Source organism: Myotis myotis, unplaced genomic scaffold (assembly GCF_014108235.1).
Source record: "Myotis myotis isolate mMyoMyo1 unplaced genomic scaffold, mMyoMyo1.p scaffold_m19_p_2, whole genome shotgun sequence".
NCBI lineage: Eukaryota > Metazoa > Chordata > Mammalia > Chiroptera > Vespertilionidae > Myotis > Myotis myotis.
In genome coordinates this window covers 47,227,632-47,254,624 of record NW_023416324.1, presented here as the reverse complement: position 1 = coordinate 47,254,624, position 26,993 = coordinate 47,227,632, and the positions used below count along the sequence as shown (strand labels likewise).

Below are 26,993 nucleotides of genomic sequence, written 5' to 3'. Positions count from 1 at the left end.
TTAAAAATAAATATATAGTCCACCCTTTCTTGGGTGGAATTGTAAATTTATTCATGTTGGCTTAGATTCTAACATAAATGTTAAGTTGGAGGAAAACCTACTTAGCTAGAATGATATGGTCTGCGGACCACTAGTGGTCCGTGAGGTCTGAAAGGTTGGTGACCACTGGTCTAGTAGGCTCCCCGAGATCCATGTGCTTCCTTTTCCTTTCCATTTGCCCTCTGTACTCAGCCTTCACTTCTACCATAGTGCTTACCTGCTCATGCCTTCTTGCCTTTAGCATCAATTTGGACAAGAGGATTAGAGTTACACTTACTCAAGGAAAGCAAAATGACACTTTCAGTATAATATTCATGCTCAGTAAGTCATAGGAGATACAGTATCCTAGTTCAGAAAAGGAAAATCTCCATGTACATACAGATGTCAAAAAACACCAGCACAATACTATGTGTATATAATACATGAGGTAACAGAACATTGGTGTAAGTTAAAGAGACTAATCCAAATAATTAAACACACAAAATCAGCCTACAACTTGGAGGGATGACCCTTTAAGATTTTGCAAAGGATAAAATTGATTATTAAAGAGCAGTGTTGGTTTTTTTTTTTTTTTTTACAACAACTTTAATCAGAATTATGTGATACAGAAACATCATTTTTAGGGAGACAAAATAACAGGCTAAAATTTGGAAATTCCTTTTTTCCTTCCCGTAATGTTGTTATATGATTTTCACAGTGGCATTTTTCATGAGTGTAGATTATAGTTGGGATAACCTTCACTTTTGATTTGGCATTTAATAGTGATACAGAGCCTATTACACAGCCCAGGGTCATCAGCATACATCTTGCCTATGGAAATTCACACTCACTCACTTATTCAAAGAGCCCACTTTTTTTTAAATATATTTTTTATTGATTTCAGAGAGGAAGGGAGAGGGAGAGATGGAAACATCAATGAGAGAGAATCACTGATTGGCTGCCTTCTGCACACCCACTACTGGGGATCCAGCCTGCTACCCAAGCATGTGCCCTTGACTGGAATTGAACCTGGGACCCTTAAGTCCACAGGTTGATGCTCTACCCACTGAGCAACCGGCTAAGGCTCAAAGTGCCCACTCTTAATTTTCCATTAAAAGCAGAGCAAATATGGTGACAAAAGTTTTTGCAAAATATTATGTGATATTATATTTTGCGATGACATCTGCTCTGCAAAAGAAGGAAACAGGAATTTTAATTATATAGTTCAGAAGAGAAGCAGATGAGTAGCAGTCCATAGCCCAAAGGATATCCCTGAAAGGGGAAAAAAAAAGGACAAAAATACATCATCCAAGATGAGGTAGAAGAGACTGGAGCCACTGAAACACTGTTCGTGGAATATGTCTAGGAGCAGGAGCAACAGATTGTATGTATTTTGTACTGTAAACAATGTGCATCATAGAAAATTAAAACCTATAATTCTAGTGAATCAATGTAATGAAAATCATTCACACAACATTAAGTACGCAAATATGTTTAAAAAAATATTTTAATAAGCATATTCAGAATGGCAGACAGGGAATGGGAGAAGGGAATTATTTTACAGTGCAAAATTACTATGCATAAATTTAAAAACATCCAACTCATAATTTTAAATGCCTATTTAAATATTATTTCAAATACATTTTAAAGCTCAACAGACTTATGTTGAACTGAGTTGCAGATTCTGAACTCTTATCTGAAAACACATCATAGAACAGAAAACCATTCCAAATGAAATTGATAGTGCTTTGCTGGAGGTCAGAGAGACTAAGTAGCTATTAACAAAGGCTTCTTTTCCCAATGCAATTTGTCAGGAGTTCAAGAGTTATGAAATATAGTAAATATTAAGCAAATTAGATTCATGATATTACTACAAATTTCATAGTGCAATGACTTATAACTAAGTACTGTGTGAAATGCCTATATAAACACAAAATTAAATATTCCTTTATGAAGAGCTGAGCATTATGTATTATAATAGTGGAATGTCTTTCATTAGGCATACTTTAAAAAGAAAGATGAAGAAAAGATTTCCTAACATGTATACATGTGCTGTATTCAAGAACTTCACAAACCTGCAAACAAAATGCATCTTTTATAAAAGGTGAAAATGGTATCTCAAATATTACAACTTAAAAAGTACATTACTATTTGTTCGAAACATTTCTATAGTCTTTGACAAAGAGCTAGGATACTTTGGATTCATTTGAATAAAATCTGATTTAGAAAATGGATTGTGACCATATGTTAAAGCTGCCATTCTGGATAAATTAATGTTCTAGGCAAAACAAAAACAAAACAAAATTCATGCTTCTCAACACTTCCACCCAAAACTTGGATTTACTGGGATTATGTATGTAACAGTGGATGCACATTATATGAAGTCAGTCAAGTGTTGTCGAGTGGCTTTTAACACTGTTTGGGGCAGGGGGGACTTGTTCACACTGGTGGAGGGAAGCAGTCTGAACATATGTTAGTAGTAATACTTCATGGAGTAAGGCCTAAACCATAATATCTCAGTGCAAACCTCTACTCAATTGCATTGGACAGTTGAGCCATTAAAAACAAGATCAGAGAAGATTTATTTAAAAAGGCATCAGCTCTTGAACTGATGGCTAGAAATGGTAGAAGCATTTGGGGTATGCGTATGTGATAAAAACAATAGGTGACAATCTTTTATAAAAGTTTGGATATAGGTTGGTCTATCAGCTGTATAAAACTACATTTTTTCAACAAGAATTTTGCACTAAAAATAAAATGGCACTCTTGCAAGGCTATGCAAATGGATGATCCTATTTGTAATCACAGAACAATAGTTACTGTATAACTTATTTTCATTTTGGAAATATACTATCGAATCTGAAAAACTAGATTATAACTGGAAAAGTCCAAAAACTTTTCTAACTTCACTTTTTCCTCTTAAAAATCAATATTGCTGCCTGCCAATCCTTTGTGTCATGTCAATTATCTAAATATCACTTGACCTTTTCCCCAGTTCATTTAATGCAAAAATGGGAAATTTCATAATGCATATAAAAATAACTGAACAGGATTCGGGTCAGCATGATACATTTAAGCATTTAAGCCAACATTAAATGTTTGTCTTGCTTCAAAAATAATTTTGAAAATTATAGCAAATACAAACTATGCAATCCAAGTATCATGCTTAATTTCAGGATTCTCACACTATTTGTCCATAAGTAAAAAATTGAAAAAAAATTTTCACAATCCTTCATGAATGCTTTTACCACCTGTATAAGAAACATGACTTAGTTACTACACAAAACACTTAAAAATTCATTAGAAAAACCATAGCAAAATAAAATGAAAGCTGACAGACTCAGAATATCAATTCCTCTCATAAAAGTTTACCAACTGTACAAGTTAAGAAAATTATACAAGCTTTTGTATTAAGAAAAGACAGCTCAGTCAAGACATATGTACTGTAAAAATCTTTCAAAGGCTACAAAGAATCTGGAAAAATACAGAATGTATTTCTTAAGCCCAGATAAGAATATGGAAAGACATCATTGATGTCAACAATTTTACATATACAAACCTGACTTGGTTTATTTTTAAACTTCTATATATAAAAAAATCATGCTAGCATAACTTTCAGGATTCATAAGGGTTTCCTTAATAACGATACTCAACTTGTATATAGAGAAAAATGTCTGAAAGATTTCAATAAACTAAAAAAATTTGGTGTTAAGCAGGAAAATTTTTTCTTCTCTGCCATAAAAATTAAGCAAAAAGTACTTTGTAGTAAAACTTTAGGATTAATACATCCAATGAAAAGGTACAGATGTATCTTTAGTTCAAATTTACTAAACTATTTGTTATATCCTTAAAAGGGTCTTTATAGTTTTAAAATAAAAATTCTGCAAAAGGCAGAATTCTGAAATCATATTTACTAAAATTAGGACTCAATTCAGTTTTCAAATTTTAACCAATTACTTCAAGGAAATCAAGTTTTTAAGGTAACCCATCAACCCTGAAAATTTTAATCACACCAGGATGTACTCCAAAGAAAGTAAAATAAGTTTAAAATTCAGTCATCTGTGTTTTCAAGTTCTTCAAATTTTCCATGTGAGATTGTTTCTTGGAAAAATTCAGAAGAACCTGGACTTTCTTTTCCATTGCTGTTTACCCTTCGCCTTTTGGCAGGTCTCTCACTTTTTTCATCAATATGGGCAAGTTTTGGGTCAGTGGTAAGATTATCTGTTTCATAACCATTACTATCCATATCTGCATGAAGTGGTTTCTTATTTCCACCTGTTGGTCCATTAACGTGTAACCCTTCAACTTTTACTTCTTCTTTGTTTAATAATTCACCTGGTCCATTAGATGACACCCCTAAGTTGGAAGAAACAAACTGCTAATATTAAACTGTTATAAGACTGCTTTTCATAAAGGAAGTGAGGTATTAGATCTGTGTATGGTCTGAATTTGGACTATATTTATTTGCCTAGTAGTGGTGTGACCTTAGACAAGTTATTTATATTCTCTGAACATCAGTTTTATCACATATACAATGAGGATGACTTATGATAGCCTACCTCACCCAGTTGTGAAGATTAAATAAGTAAGTATAAAGAATTAAGAACAGAATTTGGCATATATTAAGAGCAGGTAGATATTATGTGACAAAATAAGCATTGGGTCCAGTAGTCAAAAAAAGCTGAATTTTAAGCAAAGATATGCATAAATTATTCAGATTTAACAAATGGCTATACCTTTCTAAAACCATGTAAAATATTATATTCTTTCTTTAGAAGCTTGAGCTTTATACTGCCACATAAAACTACAATGATGTGACTTTTTAATTCTTAATGTAAATCTATGGATATTACTGTACTTTAAGGGTAAAGAGGAAAATATTATCTAAATTAATTTAAGTAATCTATCATGTTGAAAATTAATGCTTTCATTGTCTAGGCATACACTTGAAAATGCTAAAAGTAAATAAATTCCTCCATAATAGGTGAGAAAAGAACACAATTATTCTAATGAAAGCAAGTCATAGTAAAGGTCATGTTCAACTTATCTGCAATAGGAAGTAGAAATTGTGGGAATACTTAATGTAAAAATATAAAATGTGTCACTAAAGATAGTTAAAATTTAATTAAAATATTCACTATAAAGGATAAGACTCAAATATTACATTTTGGTCAAAGTAAATATCCTATTTTCCTCAACTCACAAGTATACCCAATCATGAATCACAGGATTATGTATCATGATTTTGTTGTAGTAAGCTTAAAGAGTTGGTGACACTGTGATTAGGTCAAAAATAACCATAAGGTTTCAAGAGACTGATAAAGTCCCTTACAAATAAATAAAACTGGGTTAGAAAGTTCCTTCTTTTCCTTGAAAAACCTGAGAAACTTGAGTTTTAGGTACTCAATGTGAATAGCTTCTGGGCTACTGAGTAATTTACAGGTAAATCATGAAACTCTCCTACTCGACCTGCATGTTCTCATTAAATGCTTAAAAAAGAATAAGAAAAGGAAATTATTTGGTATTATGAGCAAGTAGGAAAAGACAATTGTAGTACCAACTGAGTTTCTACTTCTAGTTCCAAGGTCAGAATTTCAGCTTTTTATTGTATTTCAAGGTGGATGTGCTAGCATTAGATGTCAAGTCAATGAAACTTTTTGGGCCAGGAAATTGGTTGTTGGGCCCTACTTTTTGTTGGCTTGGCTTGCTCTTAGAAGGGAAGTAGTGAGGAAATAGAGAGGGATAATCAAATAAGCAAAGTGAAGTATATTCACTACAGCAGTGCCAGGGTCAGACCAAAGGTCAGAACAAGGGTCAAATTTTTCTCAGCGTCTCTCTTCTAGTTTCTGTCATGGGTTTAGCTAGCTCTGCACTGGCCCTCCCTAAGGCTGCTACATCAGAATGTAAGTGGGCAGAACTTATAATGTACCCGTTTCTTTCTAAAGAGGAGTGAGGGACTTATTACTTTCTGCCTGGCTACTGTCTTACTTAGGAAGAAGATCATTTTTTTTTTTTTAAAAAAATGTTTTATTGAATTTTTTACAGAGAAGAAGGGAGAGGGGTAGAGAGTTAGAAACATCAATGAGAGAGATCCATCAGCTGCCTCCTGCACACCCCCCAGTAGGGATGTGCCCGCAACCAAGGTACATGCCCCCGACCAGAATCGAACCTGGGACCCTTGAGTCCGCAGGTCGACACTCTTATCCACTGAGCCAAACTGGTTCGGCAGGAAGATCATTTTTATTAAATTAGAAGTCAAATAGTTCTCTGACTAGGTGTTACTGATCAGCACAATGATCTTTGGTCCACTGTATATTTTAAACAGGAACATTATCTGAACCTCAATCATATTGGTATGCCTTCTGCTTCCTTTTTTCATGGAAATAGAAATATAAATGTTTCTCTTTGATCTTTTCCTAGCCTTCAAAGTTATTATGCTATCAAAGAGAAAAATATTCAAGATGGTGTCTTTGTTATCTCTTTTTATCAGTATGGTATAAGCTCTCAAAATATTTAAAAAATATGTGTATTTCTGATGTGAAATGGCTGGGGTTTTGGTCTAAAAATTAACAAGAATATTTATATTCAGACATCCTAACTGGATAAGAAAAGAGATGCTACTCAAAAAGAATAAATTTCTTAAAAGAAATGGTCACTGTTGACAGTATAGTTTATTAAACTTACTTTTTAGTGATATCAATGGGAGGTCTTTCCAATTAACTTGTATTCTGTGTATTGTTAGTATGTACGTATGTATGGTGATATCATGTATGTTTCATCTGATATTTACAATTATTAATTTAACTTCTGCACTGAAGTTTAATAGAAACCAAAACTGAACATTCCAGGCTACAGAAAGAAACAGAAGTGTTTCTTTGGTTGCTTACCATTTTGATTACTATTGCTTATAGTGCCATCTTCTTTCTCAGACTGGCTGTTACTACTGTTTGAGGCAGTTGGGGGAGGGGATGGTGCTCGACTGGAGGCAGCACTTTCACTTTCATCCAGGAGACGATCCATGTAATCCCTTAAAATTAAATAAGATCAAAAAGTAATTATTTTCTTATATTATAAAAGCTGAAAATTAAATGATGTTAAATTGAGAAGGCTCTATTTACAAATATATCCTAATTTTCACTTACTACTACATTCATTCTAGTGCCTTATCTATCACACCAGGATCTGAACATGTAGATGGAAAGCTTCTTTTGGTTACATGTTTGTAGGAAAAATGTGTAAGAGCCTTAAACTAGCTAATTTTAGAGACCTATAGGCAGCTTTAAAACTTTTAAAATTGTAGGCAAGTACTCAGAGTGGTCCAACTAAAACCAGAGGATCTAAAAGTGAAGAGATAGGGATAATGTCAACCAGAAGGAGAACAGAAGGATTTCTGAGCAACATTGGAATTTTAAAGCCCCTGAAGTCTATTTGATGACTATGGCAAACATCTCAAAGACAAATTAGGTCCTAACAATGAGTCACCTTCCTAAATCTTCCTGGATACCTTCTATATTACCTTTCTGCTAGATATGAGCTATAAGTTCACTAAATTTCTGGGCTTATCTACTGGCTTTACCTGCCACTGTGTCATTAAATGCGAGTTCACTTCTTGTCTAAGTCATTCCTGGATGTTACGGCATGGAAGACAGTTGTGTATGACATTGGTTTGGGTTAGACCCGGGCTCACTATCTCTCTGAGGTAGAGTACTCTTATCTGTCAAAGGCATATAATCATACATGACCTATCTACCATATAGAGTTATTGTATAAGACACATATAGGAAAAGTCTGCCAACACCAGCACTGGAAAAACTCCCTGAAGGCAGGGACTTTAGTCTGTTTTACCAGTGCACTTTTGGTGCCTAAGTTGTGCATGGGCACAGGTAGAAGCTTAATAAAAACAAAAATACATATTTTAAAATTCCCTCAAGCCGAAACCGGTTTGGCTCAGTGGATAGAGCGTCGGCCTGCAGACTGAGAGGTCCCAGGTTCGATTCCGGTCAAGGGCATGTACCTGAGTTGCGGGCATATCCCCAGTAGGAGATGTGCAGGGGGCAGCTGATCGATGATTCTCTCTCATCGATGTTTCTAACTATCTCTCTCCCTTCCTCTCTGTAAAAAATCAATAAAATATATTTAAAAAATAAAATTCCCTCAGAATAAGTATACTGGAAATATTCAGTCAAATGTTTTAGAATTTTGTGAGCAGGACAAAGAATGTGGATAAAAATGTGGATAAGAAAACAGTGGGATGGCTCAAAGTCTATGTTAAAAGTCCATAAAAAGACAATCAACTATAGCTATAATCTCAAACTTCATGATCACATTGTCCCTTGGGTTATGGGATATAATAAATATAAGGATGTGGTACCTGAGTTCAAGAAGCTTCCAACAATCTGAGGTACAAAATTAACACATATCAAAGAAACATACAAGATAACAAGCTAATCAATTTAACATTCTAGGCCTATTTACCTCATCTATAAATGAAAGGAGTTAAATTTAATGGTCTTTATGACCTTTCAGCTTCATGCCATTTATCTTAACTTTGTTACAATTATGTAACAAAGCTGAAGCACAGAAAAACAGAAATGAGCATGATGAATGCTAAAGGGAATTCAGAAGCTAAGGCTAATAGGAACAGAAGATGCATGATGGGGAATTGCTGTAAATAAATTTGGTATGGTGGGAATGGATAATGGAGGATGCTAAAAGCCAAGCAAAGGAAACTAGAATTGACTAGATATCAAAGTTACTTTAAATTTCTGAATACATCAATGACATTGTGAAAGAATTATTATTATTATTTCTTAATGATTAATGGCATCCAGAATGCTTAAGGAAGAGGAGTCGGTAGACCACCCAGGAGAGTGGAATAGCATTCAGATAACCAAAGTTGGCTGAGTTAATTTTTACTTTTTTTCTTTTTAATATATTTTTACTAGAGGCCCAGTGCATGAATTCGTGCACCAATGGGGTCCCTTGGCCTGGCCTACGGGATTGGGCTGAAACCAGCTCTCCGACATCCCCCAAGGGGTCCCGGATTGCAAGAGGGAGCAGGTAAGGCTGAGGGACCCCACTGGTGCACGATCGGTACTGGGGAGGGATGTGGGAGGTTGGCCAACCAAGGAGGGACCATGGGAAGGCTCCAGGGCATGTCCAGCCTGTCTCACTCAGTCTCAATCGGCCAGACTCTAACAGCAAGCTAACCTATCGGTTGGAGCATCTGCTCCCTGGTGGTCAGTGCATATCATAGTGACTGGTCGACCGTCTGCCCCCTGGTGGTCCGTGCATGTCATAGTGAGCAGTTGAGCAGCCTTAGCATATCATTAGTATATTATTCTTTGATTGTTTGAACGAACGACCGGATGACTGGACACTTAGCATATTAGGCTTTTATTATATAGAATTGGTTTCGGAGAGGAAGAGAGAGAATCATTGATAGGCTGCCTCCTGCACGCCCTCTACTGGGGATGGAGCCCACAACTTGGGCATGTGCCCTTGACCAGAATCGAACTTGGGACCCTTCAGTCCACAGGCCGACGCTCTATCCACTGAACCAAACCAGCCAGGGCAGTTTTTACTTAAAAAAAAAAAAAGATTAAATGCAAGGTGGTTACAGCCAAATCTCCAATTTGCATATAGCTACCAATTCTTCCAGGTAGTGAAGAAAGAATCTGTATTAGAATTTTTCAAAGGCTATTTATAGGCAAAGAATGTAGCTCGTTCTGGTGAACAAATGCCAGATAACAATGCAACAGAAAAATGAACAAATAACTTTCAGGAAAATGTACTCTATGATCTTGACTAAAAATAAAGATGAAAAATGCAATTTTGGCTAAAGGCATTAACTTAATGTTGTGTGCAACTACTACTAAAAAGCAAACTGGAAAAATAAGTTTGGAAGCAAACTGGAAAAATATATCCATGCTTACAGAAAATCACAATTTCTCCCCATCTGGAAAATAATGCACAGTCTGGTTTAAAATTACAGTTCAGCTAAAAAAAATATAAAACTTTATGAAAGATCCAAAGGGAACATAATCAAAGACTATAAAACAGTATCTTGCCTAGTTGGGCAAGCACATTTGTTCACTTCATACCATTACACCAGAGGACCACTGTTAACTCTTGAAGCCTGAGAAAGAGAAAATGTGGGATTACCCTTAACTGTGGCTATTCCACCTACAGAATAAGTTAACCTTAACAGGAAACAAGGTTACAGACATAGGTATCTTCAAAATGTTTACAGAAGCTACGGAGAAATTATTAGAGAAACTAAAATGTTTGGCAGCACATCCCTACCTAACCTGTGAAGCCTGACAACAAAGAGGACCAACAAAGCCAGCCCACAGCACCTCCCTTGGTGATGCTCTCTGGAAAAGAAAACTGGATGAACCATGGGTCTGACCCAACATGGCAATTCTTATGTTCTTATGCTGATCATGACAGACTGCCTGTAGTTCATGTGTAAATATTATTTCTGAAATGGGTATAAAAAAAAATGAAATGTTACTACTGCTTAAACCTATAGAATAGCTTGAAAATTGTGACTAAAATGGTACATTCTGTAAATTAGACAGCTATATCTAGTTCTACATCATTATGTCTCAACAATACCAATTCATTATATAATCCAGAAAAAATATATAAATGTATAACATTAGACAATTAGACAAAATCTGGAATACTATTATGAAATTCCACTCTAGCTATCATGAGCTTTAATGAGGGATGAGGCACAGAGTCCAATGTACCCATGATTTGCAAGGGCAATCATAACCATTTATTCGCTTTTAGATGATTTTGCTTTTGACTTTAGAGTGTTTGATCCTCCAGCAAAATGACCGGCAGAGAGACCTATAAATAAACATCACTCAGAAATAGTCTAGCCAACAAATTTCTAAAGCACAAATATGTATACAAGCACATCTTTCAAAGGCAGTTATTTGGCCAGCTTAAGAACTTTACTAGTGAACACTGACCAAATGAAGTCACATTTTACGTTATTCTTATTCCATACACATTAGGGAATAATCAGGCATAGTATGATCAAGTTAAGTCCACTGTAACAATTCATTAACATTTTAGAGCAACTCATGTGAGAGGATAGGTTCTATATTCTATGTCAGCCATTTTCAACTAGTGTGCTGCAAAAATTTTAAAACATGTAATACCTAACTATTGATAGTCAAGGCATTGACCTCTTTTCCCTTAGATTGTCAAATTAAAAAATGACAACAGCCAACACAACAATAGCCGTTGGTATGAATGAATCAAAATTATACCTAATTATTTTGTCAGATCAGCAAAAATTTCAGTAATCTATATATACATAAAAGCCAATCAACCAGAACGACCGGTCGCTATGACATGCACTGTGGCCGCCCTCCCCCCGGCCAGCCCGGCCCCCAATCGGCCCCCTTCACCCCCCTGATAGGGGGCAGGGCCGGCTAGCCAACTGCCCACGGTCCCTCCCACCTGCCTGCCCGCCCGATTGGCCCCCATCGGAGCTGGCCGGCCGGACCCCACCGGTGCACAAATTTGTGCACCAGGCCTCTAGTTAGTTGATATGTGCCATGAGATGAAAAAGGTTGAATGTCGCTGCTCTATGCACTTAAATAACAAATTACTAGTGGCAATGGGGACAGTGTTTCATTCCAGAGCTAGACTAACTGAGGGCTAAGAGAATTTGGTGCACGGGGACTAGACTAGACATATAAGGCATTTTGCATAGAGTTTTGGTTACCTGGATCAAAAATAGATTAGACAGAAAAAATATTAATTTCCCTTCCTCTTTAAAGTGCCTCTATTAGGCATATGACCCTGTGTTTTTTAGAAAAGATAAGTCTTTTCTATTCTTACTGCTCTCACAGAGTTATTACATTAAAATTATAAATGCTTATACTGAATGAAATAGAATTAAATAAAAACATGCTTTCACAGCTGTTCTGATCCACTTACTTTAAGGAATCCTACTGAAACATACACTCTAACATTTGCTTTGATATATTTGTTAGCTCAAATAATATGAACTGTAGTTTGCAATGTTTTCTAAGACACTGAAAAGTCCAAATGTCCTATAGATATGTCAATAATGGATAAACTGTAACTAAAGTATTATTAAACAATTACAATTTCCTCAAGAAAACTTTAGAAAAGCTTAGTAAAACTCTGGCTAAGTAGCTCAGTTGGTTAGAGCATTGTCCTGATATGCCAAGGTTTTGGGTTCAATTCCCAGGCAGGGGCATATACAAGAATCAACCAATGAATGCAAAAATAAACAACAAATTGATGTTTCTCTCTCTCTCAAGTTAATAAATTAAAAAGAAACACACAAGTCCCACCCCAACAAAGCAAATAGAAAAGCTTAGTAAAAACACATGACACGAAAGAAAAGACACTCACGTTACACCAGGATGAAGATTGTATTTCTTTTTTCCAAATCGTGTTTGCTGAGCAAAGAAATCATAACGTTCAGATTTTTTCCACATATAATAGAATGCTACACATTCACCAACTGATCTTGTTCGAACCTGTAAGAAACAAATATATGTTTTACAGTGATCCAGAGTCAATTATTTTACAAAAAGGCTGAAAATAGTCCGCAGTGAGTGAAAAGCTATTATAATGCTAATGCTTTGTTTACTAAGTTACTCCTGTGATTACTGTGCTGTACCTATCTGTGTAATTGAATGGGTTCACTTCACAAATGTTCACCAATGAGGTGACAAATGATGTTGACAAAATTATGTTTTGCTACTTGGCTTGGAGAGCTGGAAGGGTTGAAAATGAAAAAATGGTACCTGCATGAGTACTTGGCATACAAGATAATATTACTTTAACCCACACATTTCTATCTTGAAGGAGGTATTGCATAGGATTGATTGCACCCTAAGGTCAATTTGATTATTTACTTATTTCATTACGTGACATACATTTTTCTTTCTTCCCCTCTGCTTGCATTTTACAACTTTGGCCTATGTTGCTTGAAGGCTGAAAGCTATTAGGGCTCAAAAAAAAAATCTTTCAAGCTCTTTTTGCCTCCTTTAGAATCTTATTTCTCAATAGATACAAGCCAAGTCAATTGCACTTTTTTAAAAAATATATATATTTTATTAATTTTTTTTAGAGAGCAAGGGAGAGTGATGGAGAGTTAGAAACATCGATGAGAGAGAAACATCAATCAGCTGCCTCCTGCACACCCCCTACTGGGGAAGTGCCCACAACCAAGGTACATGCCCTTGACTGGAATCGAACTTGGGACCCTTCAGTCCGTAGGCCGATGCTCTTTCCACTGAGCCAAATCGGTTAGGGCTCAATTGTACTTTTGAGAGTAAAAATTGAAGATACTTTGGGGCATGTAAATTTAACATTATGAAAAATCTTCAATAAAATAAACCTGCATAATGGAACTTACGATTAAGATCAAACTTCAATTCCAGGTGTAAAAACGAAGTCTTAATGTTTTCACTGGACCAAAATTCTCCCTCTTAACACGTTAAGAGCCCAGTCTGTTTTGTCTTCCAGACAGAAAGAATAGTGTCAATCACCAGTGACTGACAGGGCGCTTAATGTGTTAAAGAATACTGTCTTCCCTCCGTTGACTCAAACAACTAGTATCTACACTAATAAAAGAGAAACATGGTAATTGGCGTACGACCGCTACCCTTTTCATTGGCTAATCAGCGAGATATGCAAATTAACTATCAGCCAAGATGGCGGCCGGCAGCCAGGCAGCTTGAAACTAACATGAGGCTTGCTTGCTTCAGTGACGGAGGACTCCAACGTTCCCCGCCTGCAGTTTGAAACATTGTAACAGATACTGCAGGACTTCAGCCAGCAGATTCGCAACATTGTATGCAAAGGCCAGAAACCTACTTTCAGCTGAGGCCTAAGAGCTGGAGCCAAGCCTCAAGCTAAAGCTGGCCCAGAATAAAAAAAAAAAGGAAAAAAAAAAAGGAGAAAAGGAGCAGTTGGGAGCTTCAGTCACCCCCAGCCTGAAAACAGCCCTCAGCCCCTCACCCAGACTGGCCAGGCACCCCAGTGGGGACCCCCTACCCTGAATGGTGTGTGACCAGCTACAAACAGCCATCATCCCCTCACCCAGGCTGGCCAGGCACCCCAGTGGGGACCCCCACCCTGAATGGTGTGTGACCAGCTACAAACAGCCATCATCCCCTCACCCAGGCTGGCCAGGCACCGCAGTGGGGACCCCCACCCTGATCCAGGACACCCTTCAGGGCAAACCAGCCGGCCCCACCCATGCACCAGGCCTCTACCCTATATAGTAAAACGGTAATATGCCTCCCGGCACCGGGATCAGCGTGACAAGGGGCAGCGCCCAAACCCCCTGATTGCCCTGTGACTGTGTGTGACAGGGGGCGGGGCCACAACCTCCCTATCCATCCTGCTCTGTTCGTGACAGGGGAAGGCGCCCCAACCCCCTGATCGGCCCTGCTCTGTGCCTGATAGGGGGGAGCTCCCCAACCCCCCCCCCCCCACGGGCCCTGCTCTGTGTGTGACGGGTAGAGCCATAACCTCCCCATGGGCCCTGCCCTGAGTGTGAGAGTGGCGGTGCCCCAACCCCCTGATGGGCCCTGCTCTATGCATGACAGGGGGTGGCGCCGCAACCTCCCCATTGACCCTGCCTTGAGTGTGACAGGGGACCGTGCCCCAACCCCCCAATCGGCCCTGCTCTGAGCCCGACCAGGGGCTGCACCCAGGGATTGGGCCTGCCCTCTGCCACCCGGGAGCAGGCCTAAGCCAGCAGGTCGTTATCTCCCAAGGGGTCCCACACTGCAAGAGGGCACAGGCCGGGCTGAGGGACCCCGCCTCCCCCTGCCGAGTGCACAAATTTTTGTGCACCGGGCCTCTAGTATTAGGTATAAAGCAGCTGACTTCTGTTAACAGTGAAATATCACCATCCCAAATGTTTATAAACAAATCCAGGTTTATAGTCAATATTACGTTAAGGCATTTTTGGATAGTGGTTTCAAATCACCTAATAATTTTTTATTCCTTAAAAAACAAAAAAAAAAGAAAGGGATTCCTAGGGGTATGTTGTTGCTTCTAGTTATACCAGCCTATCATTCCAGGGGTCTCTTCTATAGGTAATCCAACATGGTTTGATCAAAAGTGTTTAAATTCAAGATTCAAGCAGGAATGCTAGAAAACTATTATCCAAAATGTCCCTTCAAACATGAAACTGCATTTTTTTTACATTCAGAACCATATATGACCAGTCATTAGCATAATGCATTCCTTTCATAGTGTTATTCACTATATTGGAGGTCATAGATTTGGATACAACATAAAGGAGTATAGATACATTTTCTAAAACAATGCTAAGACTCAAAATTTTTCTATTAGTTATGTCTGATGTTGTATACCAAGATGCAAGATAATCAAGAGCAAAATTGAGAAAAAGGAACCAATAGGATTTGTAAGCAATATTTTATTTATGAAACATAAAATACTGTTAAATATGTGTTAAAACAAATCAAGTGAACACCATCCAATCACATCCAGAGGAATATAAGGAGAACGTGGTCACAGACTATTTAGACCCCAAGACTTAAGCCCAGATACTTTTAACTTCATCCTAGTAAGCCACCACACAAGATTTAGCTACTATCTTCAAGGAAACATGTAAAGCCAAGTTCTTTTGTCATTTATATTTGCTAAAAGTGTAATATTTTTAAGCCTGGAAATTACGTAATTTCCTACATTTAAACTCTCAGAGTTTAATTTTTGCCTGTCCCAATTCCCCACAGGAAGAGAACATTTCCCCAGTCTATATAATTATGTAATTACTATTAAAAATCTTACCCGATTTCAGCTGCAAGAGAATTAAACCTAAAAATAAATCTGCAAGTAATAGTGAAGTTCTTTTGGGTATACACTGACACTGTATGATTGATATTACCAATATGGAATGATGATCATCCTATCTAATAAAAGAGAAACATGGTAATTAGCGTACGACCGCTACCCTTCCCATTGGCTAATCAGCGAGATATGCAAATTAACTGCCAGCCAAGATGGCGGCCGGCAGCCAGGCAGCTTGAAACTAACATGAGGCTTGCGTGCTTCAGTGACGGAGGACTCCAACGTTCCCCGCCTGCCACTGCAGGCCTCTGAGCTGCAAGTTTAAAAAACATTGTAACAAATATAGAAGCTAAACAAAACCCCAGAAACCAGCTTTAGTCCGCCAGGCTTCAGCCAGCAGGATTGCAACATTGTAAACAAAGGCCAGAAACCTACTTTCAGCAGCAGAGGCCTAAGAGCTGGAGCCAAGCCTCAAAGCTAAAGCTGGCCCAGAATAAAAAAAAAAAAAAAAAAAAAAAAGGAGCGGTTGGGAGCTTCAGTCACCCCCAGCCTGAAAACAGCCCTCAGCCCTTCACCCAGACTGGCCAGGCACCCCAGTGGGGACCCCCACCCTGAAGGGTGTGTGACCAGCTGCAAACAGCCATCAGCCCCTCACCCAGGCTGGCCAGGCACCGCAGTGGGGACCCCCACCCTGATCCAGGACACCCTTCAGGGCAAACCAGCCGGCACCCACCCATGCACCAGGCCTCTATCCCATATAGTAAAAGGGTAATATGCCTCCCAGCACCGGGATCAGCGTGACAGGGGGCAGCGCTCAAACCCCCTGATCACCCTGTGACTCTGTGTGTGACAGGGGGTGGGGCCACAACCTCCCTATCCACCCTGCTCTGTTTGTGACAGGGGAAGGCGCCCCAACCCCCCCCCCCCACCCCCCACGGGCCCTGCTCTGTGTGTGACGGGGTAGAGCCATAACCTCGCCATCGGCCCTGCCCTGAGTGTGAGAGTGGCGGTGCCCCAACCCCCTGATCGGCCCTGCTCTGTGCATGACAGGGGGCCACGCCCCAACTCCCCAATCGGCCCTGCTCTGAGCCCGACCAGGGGCTGCACCTCGGGATTGGGCCTGCCCTCTGCCACCCGGGAGCAGGCCTAAGCCAGCAGGTCGTTATCTCCCGAGGGGTCCCCAGACTGCGAGAGGGCACAGGCCGGGCTGAGGGACCCCCCCTCCCCCCCAAGTGCACAAATTTTTGTGCACCGGGCCTCTAGTGTTAAATAAAATTGTTGACCTATGAATCAGTAGGTTACGGTTTAATTCCTGGTCAGGGCACATGCTTGGGTTGCAGGCTCAATCCTGTATGTGTGTGTGTGTGTGTGTGTGGGGGGGGGGGGGCCTACAGGAGGCATGATTCTCTCTCATTGTTGATTTTTTTTCTCCCCCCCCCTTCCTTTCTGAAATCAATAAAAATATATTTATCCTAATTAAAACCGTATTAAATAGAGTATCTGATTTTTGACCACTCAGGACTTAAGCAAATGTAAATATTTAAAATGTAAATGTCATGTTAAAAATGCTTTAAAGTTTCAAAATTATTTTGAAGACCCTCCTAAAAGAAATTTGTCACAGGTTGTGGAAAATAGCTTTAAATAATTACATAGTACACACACATCCCACCCAGAAGTTGTTGAACGTATTTCCAAATGAGTGCAATATAAAGGCTTCTAACATCATGCACTGAAAAGTCACTTGGCAAATATCTGCCTGGAAATCCAGGCATGTTTATTATAATAATTCCCTAAATAACATATATTAAAATTTTATGGTACAACTTTTAACATTAGAAAATAATAAAGACATGAGATAAATTAGGTTATTAACTAATTTCTTTTTGTAAACTAGAGAACATATGTCACTTACTTTATTAGCCTGAATCAAATGAAAATCCTTTCCATAGGCCTTCAGCCCTTGTTCAAAATTTCTACACTCTTCTTCTGTCCAAACAGACAATTCCTCTGACAAAATGGGAGGAAAACAACTGTTAAGAAATGTTCTCCAAATGTTGTATATAACAAAACTGCAAATAAAAATATAACTTTCTGGTCACAATAAAGGAAGTACTTTACCCCTAAGCTCTATTACATATGGCTGCAAATGACAGTGACAAAAACTCCTTATTAATAAAATTTTGCATGATACCCTATGTCTCCAATCTCAACTTGAGCCACTTTCTCCTTTATTCTTTATGACCCAACTATATGAGCCACCTGTCAATTCTTTAAATTTATGTTTTTTCTTTAGAATCTGTGCACACTGTTCCTTTTGCCTGGAATTATTTCCTGCCTCCTACATCCCAACAAAAATATAACTTTGTTCTAGAAGCTTTCCCTAACAGCCTCACCCTTTCCCTCAACTACATTAAGTTCCACTGCAATAAGTTTGAAATGCACCCTTTAGTTCTCCTTTAAGAATGTATAACTATTTTCCAGTTTCCCTACCATCTCTAAGCACCATGAGGGCAAGGACTTTGTTTATAGTTATGTCCTTAGTATTTAGACCTTCCAATTTTTGTTGAACAAATCTTTCATTTGTTATATAATAACATATAAAGAGTTGAGAGAAAAAACACACACAAAAAAACCCAAACCCAGACTTTACTTATGACTATTTATGAATAATGATTGCCTCAGCTAAATTACTTCCGTTCAGAGACCTCAGTCTTATCAATTTTGAAGTGAAGGTAACATTTGTCACGTAATTTAGAACCAAGATCGAATAAGATGTTTATAAAAATGTGTTGAAATTCTAAAGCAATTAAGTAGTTTTATTTAAATGGCTTTATTTTCTCTAAAGAAGGGACAACCTTAATCCCATTTTCCATAATGCCTTGTACAAGGGTGGCAAAAGTAGGCTTACAGGGGGACGGGGGGAGGATGGGAACAGGGCAGAAGAGGTTAATGGGGGGAAAAGGAGGACCTATGTAATACTTTCAACAATAAAGATTAAAGAAAAAAGAAAGTAGGCTTATGGTTGTGAGTACGAGAAAGCTTATTCCTGTATTGTTATAATATAATCATAACCGGCATGTTTTTTTCTATAGGAACTGTAAATCTACTTTGCCCACCCCTGTAAAACTCTTGCTGCTACACACAAGTTATTTAACAAGTTATTTGTTATTTAACAAATATTTACTAAATTCAGAAAGATCAGTATTATTAAAAGAAGAATATAGGTAGGTAGACCTAAGAGCTTAAGTTTTAAATTTCTGCTACATCATGAAAACAAATTTAGTATTTATTTATGCTTACCTCTAGCTGCTTTTACATTAAATCTTAATCTTCTCAATGCTTCTTCTGTGTCAAAATTGCATTTAACCAATTCATATAATGCCTAGAAAAATAAAGGGTTTCAATATAAGCTACAATTTCTTGAGAGTAAAGGCCTTTCCAAAATCCAGTGTTTTCATCCTTTCTGGAGGACAAATAATTCCAATGAATGGAACACTACAGAGAAACAAACTTAACCCCAGTCCTGATAATTAGCTACCTCTAAAGCAGTGGTTCTCAACCTTCTTAATGCCGCGACCCTTTAATACAGTTCCTCATGTTGTGGTGACCCCCAACCACAAAATTATTTTCGTTGCTACTTCAGAACTGTAATTTTGCTACTGTTATGAATCGTAATGTAAATATCTGATATGCAGGATGTATTTTCATTGTTACAAATTGAACATAATTAAGCATAGTCATTCATCACAAAAACAATATGTAATTATATATGTGTTTTCTTCTGGTCTTAGGCGACCCCTGTGAAAGGGTCGTTCAACCCCCCAAAGAGGTTGCGACCCACAGGTTGAGAACCACTGCTCTAAATATTTAGAAAATAGGATAAACAAATAACTTAAGTTGGCTTCCACAGTATCACAGGAATTTAGAAACAAAAAAGTTGTATAAAGATAACAAATTCTTTCTTTTCTGGCCCTTTAGGGTTCCTATTCTAATTTTGAACACATCAGAAAAGAAAAACACTAATTAAAAAAGGTAAAAAAAAAAAAAAAAAAAAGCCTGGCTGGGTGTGGTTTAGTGGGTGAGGGTCGACCTATTAACCAGGAGGTCATGGTTCAATTCCTGGTCAGGGCGCATGCCTGGGTTGGGGCTCAATCCCCGAAGAGGGGCATGCAGGAGGCAACTGATCAATGATTGACGATATTTCTGTCTCTCTCTCCCTCGCCCTCCCTCTCTAAAGTCAATAAAAATATATTTTTAAGAAAAGGTAAATATAAATAATGCTGTCATTAGGTTTGCAGTAGCCACTGGTATGTAATAACATTATACTAGATGTGCACAGTATTCCCAACTTGATGAGATCCAAAGAAACTTTTCTCTCTCATTGATATTTCTACCTCCTCTCCTTTGCTCTCTTTGAAATCAATTAAAAATGTTTTATAAAGCCTAATAAAAAATATGTACAGGCAAACTGAAATATCAAGATTTTTGTTTGTTGAGCTGAAATCATACCCATGGTATGTGTTAACACTAGGTATCTTACGTTGATCATAACCTCAGATTCCATTCATAACATTACAGGAATTTTGGTGGATAGAATAACTAAATGTGACAGCATCTACAGTTAAAATATGTATATGATTAATTTATTTGGGGGAAATTGTAACATTTCTTATTCATGTACCTGTTCATTGTCTTTTATGTGAGATCCTTCAGGAATTGCTTCTACACCTTTCTCATCACCTGTTCTTCTAGATGCATCCTTAAGAAATATAATCACTCTATCTTCTGGTAAGTACTCAGGATCCCACAGGAGTTGATCATCATTTTCATATACTAAATTAATAAAACATAATATTTTTTAATTGCCAAAATTTGAGAGAGTTTGTTAAACATATCATTAAACAAATAACTCATACTTAGAGCCAAAATGATAAACACTGAAAGGTAAATTGTGGTCCTACTACTTGCCTAACTTCAATCTTGGACAATATTCATAGCCTAGGTGAGTAAGCAATCTAACCAGAGAAGTACCACTTTATCCTCTTTCAAATTCTGTCTTACTTAAGTTTATTTATCAAATTCCAAGCTCTCTTGGATTGGATTGCAACACCAACACTTACTACCTATTATGACCGTAGGCAAATTATTTCCCTTCTCTCTGCCTCACCTGTGAAATGGGCTTCGCAACCCTACCACATAGGGTTATGAGGATTTAAAATAATTTAAAACAATACTGGCACATTTTAAGATTTAATGGATGTTCAATATTTTTGAAAAGGAATATCTAAAAATTGCTCACCCAAATGCTAATGCTGCTTATTTCTTGGTGGTAGGATTTGGGGCAATTATTTTCCTATGATGCTTGAAAATATAATGAATATAAATAACTTTCATAAAAATGAGTCATTTTTTAAAAAGCATTTAGGTTCCATCATTAAAATTTCCATTATAGGAAGAATAAAGCCTGAATCTCATAAAAGTATTAAAAGTGAAAGGAATGGAGGGGAACCTAAGAGAGCCTTGTGGAATTCTAAAACACAGGAAGATGAAAACACAGACAAAATTAAGAAGGAACAGTCACAAGATAAAATATCAAAACCATGGTAGCACAGCCGCTAGGTGAAGAAAATGTTTCAAGGAGTGATAAACTGGTTAAATGCTGAGACCAGACTGAACACTGAAAAAAGGTATGCTGGAGTTATTAACAAGGAGAGAGGGAGATGTTTGAAGAACATTCTGCGCAGAGATAGAAGCTGAAGTCATACTGGAGAGAACTAAGGAGTAAATGAATGGTGAAGAAATAAAGCGGAAAACTCTTGGAAAGTTTGGTTGTGAGGAAGAATAGGGCAGTAGCTAAAGAGGAGGTATAGTGGAAGAAAGTCTGGTTTTGTTTGTTTTTTAGAGAGAGATGAGACATTATCATTTAAATGCCAATAAAAATGCCAGCTGGAGAAAAATGTTGACTCTAAGAGATAAAGGATAACTGACAGTGTCAAAGTTCCTTTCGCTATGAAAAAGAAATTAAAAGCTAAACGTCTCCTATGTACCAGGCAATATGCCAAGTGTTTTCATGAACATTACCTGCTCCACCCACCATACAGTTTAAGTATCCTATCTTTCTTTTCCCCAAAGTTTATATTATTTAAAATACAGCGCAAAGGACAGTCTCTAGAAAATTTCCTTTGTAAACGTCATGCCTTTTTAAATCTGCTGTAGAATCCTAGTGAAACTCTTAAGTTGTAAATACAATAAAACTCCCATGACAATGTGAATTTGAATATATTGCTATTGATTTCTATTCCCTGCTCAGTCCATGTTCGCTGAAGATTATAGAATAGTTATATTTTTGGAGTGATGGGTATGGAGTAGACAAGGCCTTACAAGGAAACCTGACTCAGGAAGAGGAAGGGGGTCTCTGAGTCCCAGTGTTCTCCAGTTAGATAGCCCCACATAAAGCCTATGAAACCAGCACAAACTGGGAGATACGTCTGGAATCATTCTGGAAGTCCTAGGAAGCCAAGGATATAATCTTGAAAAGGTCATACTATGATCAATGACATGAATTTTAAGTCATCTAGCTGAGCTTTTCCAGTTACGTAACTTCACTTTTATGAAAGATCTACATTAGTAACTTTTTGCTAATCAAAAGGTATCTGGAGACAATTTTCACTTCTATGAAAAAAGGCAAAAAAAGTGGAAACGGCATTCAGCTTTGGTCTGTAGTGAGCCTTTATAGAGCCAGTGTGCCTGAGTGGCGCCACCAAACTTCTGCCTTGGATACTACACCCACCATTTAAGCATCAAGCCGCCATGGTTTCTTACTGTCTATTATCTGTGATTTACCTCGATTTTGTGCATCCATTTGGCAAGATGTACCCTAAAGTAAAAGAGAGCCTGTATCATTCCTGCTTTTACTATGTGTTAATATTATCTTAGGTTTTATGTGTTATTTGGTAGGTTATTTTTGGGGTATGGAAACGCTCAAAAATTTTTCCATATAAATTAATGGTACCAGTAGTTGCCCCTTATAAGCATTTTTGCTCCCGCGGTTTTAAGTTATCCACTATCAACGATGGTTTGAAAAGCTCTGCGTAATTTACTTACTTCATTTCATCACATAGGCACTGTATCCTCACATCATCACAAGAAGTACAGTACAGTAAGATATTTTGAGACCATATTCATAATTTTTATTACAGTAGTTATTGTCCTATTTTATTATTATTGCTGTTCATCTCCTAATGTACCTAATTTATACATTAAACTTTATCAGAGGTATATACACGTATAAGGAAAAACAAAGTATATACAGAGTTTGGTAACACTGGTCTTTCTGTTGGGTAGTCTAGGAATGCATTGCCCTCAAATGAGGGAAGCACACTACTGTGATTGCTTCTTGGCTTTCCATTTTGGTATACAAAAGGTTTCATAGGAACGCTCTACTTTTGGATAGGTTTCTTCAATAAAATGCCTGTTTCAATAGTATTGTTATCAACTAAGAGTAGTGCATGTGTTCAGTTTTCAGTAACTTACGAATCAATTTGTCAAATGCTCATTAGAAACAATTTGCCTGGTCCTTTGCTATTCACTGCTTCATAATTCCTAACAATCATTTACTTACTCTAAAACTTATGTAATGCAAACATGAAAATTTGACTGGGAATAGTCTGAACCATGACCTTCCTTTTTCCTAAGTAGCCCATCTAAATTCCCAATTAAATTAGTCCAGGGTTCTAAACCTTGGCACTACTGACAATGGCCTGACAATTCTTAGTGGTGGGATAAGGGGAGGTTCGATCCTGTGCAATGTAGGATGTTTACCAGTACCAGCATTCAAATTACCTAGTCTTATCACAAAGTTGCAGTGAGAGTGACAATAAAACACATAACTTTGAAAAGCATGTCTTTCGTCTTCTTTAGATATGCTCTGAGAGGGGCTGATACCACCCCTGGGAGCTACAAGAACAGATAAAGGAGTCAGTGGAAGCTAAATAACTCACTCATCTCTCTGGCCACAGTCATTACTTCTGGCTGGGTATATGACTAAAGCTGAGTCAACAGAGGCTCTCTTTAGACTTTTTGCTGGAGCAAAGGGGTATGGGGAAATTCTCATTTTTGCTGGTCTTCTAGCTATAAGGACAGTGGTTGATTTGCATATTAGGGTTTTATTATATAAGACTGTGGTGAGAATGGTAATTTACATGAATTTAAGAAAATGTTAATGTAGAGTTGAAATTTTATAACCAAAATAGATACTGGTTCAAAGGAATGTCTTTGAATGTGACTGTAACTACTAATCTTCCTATGTAATAAAAGCCTAATATGCTAAATGTCCAGTCGCCTGTTCAACCAATCAAAGCGTAATAAGCTAATGATATGCTAAGGCCACTCAACTGCTCACTATGACATGCACTGACCACCAGGGGGCAAACGCTCCGACCGGTAGGCTAGCTTGCTGCTGGGGTCCAGCCAATCGGGACTGAGCGAGATGGGCCCGACACGCCCTGGAGCTCTCCCGCGGTCCCTCCCTGCTGGCCAACCTCCCATGTCCCTCCCCGGCCCCAATTGTGCACTGGTGGGGTCCCTCAGCCTGGCCTGCGCCCTCTCACAATCCGGGACCCCTCAAGGGATGCTGGAGAGCCACTTTTAGCCCGATCTCGCAGGCCAGGCCGAGGGACCCCCACTGGTGCATGAATTCATGCACTGGGGCCTCTAGTATTTACATAATTATTTGAATTAGGAGTGATAACTGATGAGGAATATATAATGTGCAGAGAGCCTAGTAAAAAGAGATCAGATGTCATAGAAAAGTGTCATCAATATCTCTCCAAATACTCAAATTAGGGTTTATGTCAATAAAAAATTCTAATCCATCTGTCAAATTATTCCCATAGTAAAGAGATCAGGTTATCTTAGTTTTATGGAACTTTTATCAAAATCACTTAAACCAAATGCTTTCCCTTTTGAATGTGTGCTCACCAAACCATTAAATATACCTTATACTTTTTATCTGTAAGAAAAGACTGCATTAACCAGCACAATCCCCTTGACAGCTTAATTTGTGTTTTTCATAAGTTTCGCATATGTTTGGTTTGTATGCATAAGGTACCGTGTAAATGGAAACAGATTCTGGATATCACAACAAAAGTTTGAATTCCTGTAATGACAAATTTGAGGACAGGCCTTGTACCACAGTGACCCTCTCCAAGGCAGTATCACCTTGCTAAATCTAGTCTGATCCTTACACAATCTAATAGGCTTTCTCAAAGTAAGAAAGCTTCAGAAATCATTGCTTTGACTGGGGGAAAAAAGTATAATTGCTTTCTAAAATTATTAAACCAAAATTTAAACACTGAAAATTAGAGATTATGATCATTTATTCACTGTGATCTATGACAATAAAACATGTTATAATTAAAAAGAACATATTAAAAGATAATTAAACTACCTTTAGCCATAGTATTAACTTGCCAGATATAAAACTGAGATGGTTTTCCTTCCCACTGACAAAATACAAAATTTTCCAAGATAAGCACTGCTATCTTTCATAGTCAAATTTAATTTGTAACAATTTCTTTAATAAAGAAATTTAATAAAATGAAACAAATGTCTAACTTTCAATTCTTTATTTGGAGAGAAAGAACTCAATGGTGAACACATACTAAACATTATATAACACTAGAGGCCTGGTGCACGGATTTGTGCACTGGTGGGGTCCCTCGACCTTGTCTGTGGAGATTGGGCTGAAACCGGCTCTCCGACATCCCCTGAGGGGTCCCGGCTTGTGAGAGGGTGCAGACCAGGCCAAGGGACCCCACCAGTGCACGATTGGGGGTGGGGAGAAACCATGCGAGGGCTCCAGGGCATGTCCGGCCCATCTAGCCCAGTCCTCATTGGCCAGGCCCCAGCAGCAAGCTAAACTACCAGTCAGAGCATCTGACCTCTGGTGGTCAGTGTGCGTCATAGTAACCAGTCGAACAGTTGAACGAATGGTTGGACGCTTAGTATATTTGCCTTTTATTATATAGGATAGGATAGGAGAGGTAAAGCATAGAACTGCAAATTCAATTACAAAAGTTCAATACAAAAGCTAATGGATCATTTATTTTTGCATACAATTACAAGGTATTCACAAAACATATGCACAGAACTTCAACATATAACTAGGTCACTCCATACTGAAACTTCTAAAGTTCCTTTATGATACAGGAATTAACTGAAAGTGAGTGAAAGCAGTTACTGGTGTGCTAAAACATTTTTACGGTCACTAGGATTTACCAGCCTATGGTGTCCCTTAATTACCTCTGATCTGCTGTTTGTCCTGAAAGCCCGTGCACCCTCAGAATATAAAGTACATTTCTGGAGGGGATGCTAAAAAGAAAATAAACAACAAAAGACTTCTACAACTCCAAAATGATCTGCATATGTAAGCTGAAATGTGGAGAAAACTGAAATAAAAGAAATGAAGAAAGATTTCTAGCATCAAGTGACGTCACACTACACATGAACTCATTGAAAACACACATACACCCACAACATTCTTTATAGAACTCACCTAAAGTGAGTAATCTAAAGCAGACTTAAAAAAAAATCCTCAAGTATTTTATGTTTATTAAAAACTTAAGTATTTATGACTTACCTTAGGACTTTAAGATAAAATGATGAAAAAAATCATGTGAAATTTAAATGTACAAGTTGTTTTCCCAAATTATTTCAAGTACACAAATATCAAAGTAATAAATTTTAATAAGTAATCATTAAAAGTTTCAGAAGCAAGTAAACTTTTTATAGTTATTTATTCAAAGTTTTATTTAGACCTGTCCAACAGCTTCCACTGACATAACTTTTAAAATCTAAATTATAAAGGCTATGAAAGGATATATTCAGAGTATTTAATATAAGAACAAGAAAAAAAGAAATAAAAGTTGGGATGTTTTAAGTCACTTAACAACAAAATAAGAACTCACCTTTTCCACTAGATTTGTGTGAACAAAACTAGAAAAACAAAAAATGTATTTCTTCTTATAGAAATAATGCAGGACCTCTTTCATATTTAAATGGGGTAACATAAACTGTCATGTTCTTATCCCATTATAAAACAACAGTTCATCACTTCAAAAGCATGAATCCAGCTATTAACTTTA

General features: G+C 37.7%; 1 protein-coding gene across 5 annotated transcripts in view; it reads right to left on the bottom strand.

The window, feature by feature from the left end:
* Positions 1-1,507: 1,507 nt before the first annotated feature.
* Positions 1,508-26,993, bottom strand: part of MIER1 (MIER1 transcriptional regulator) — a 60,784-nt gene continuing 35,298 nt past the window's right edge. For 4 of the 5 annotated variants that reach the window (XM_036350485.1, XM_036350482.1, XM_036350484.1 and 1 more), the window contains 6 exons: positions 20,531-20,682; positions 19,150-19,231; positions 17,762-17,856; positions 12,427-12,554; positions 6,906-7,045; positions 1,508-4,374 (listed from right to left, as the gene is read on the bottom strand). In XM_036350485.1, the coding sequence (XP_036206378.1) occupies positions 4,070-4,374; positions 6,906-7,045; positions 12,427-12,554; positions 17,762-17,856; positions 19,150-19,231; positions 20,531-20,682 (902 nt within the window). In that variant the 3' untranslated portion in view covers positions 1,508-4,069. The remainder of the gene's footprint in view (positions 4,375-6,905; positions 7,046-12,426; positions 12,555-17,761; positions 17,857-19,149; positions 19,232-20,530; positions 20,683-26,993) is intronic. The other variant, XM_036350487.1, reaches the window with a different exon arrangement.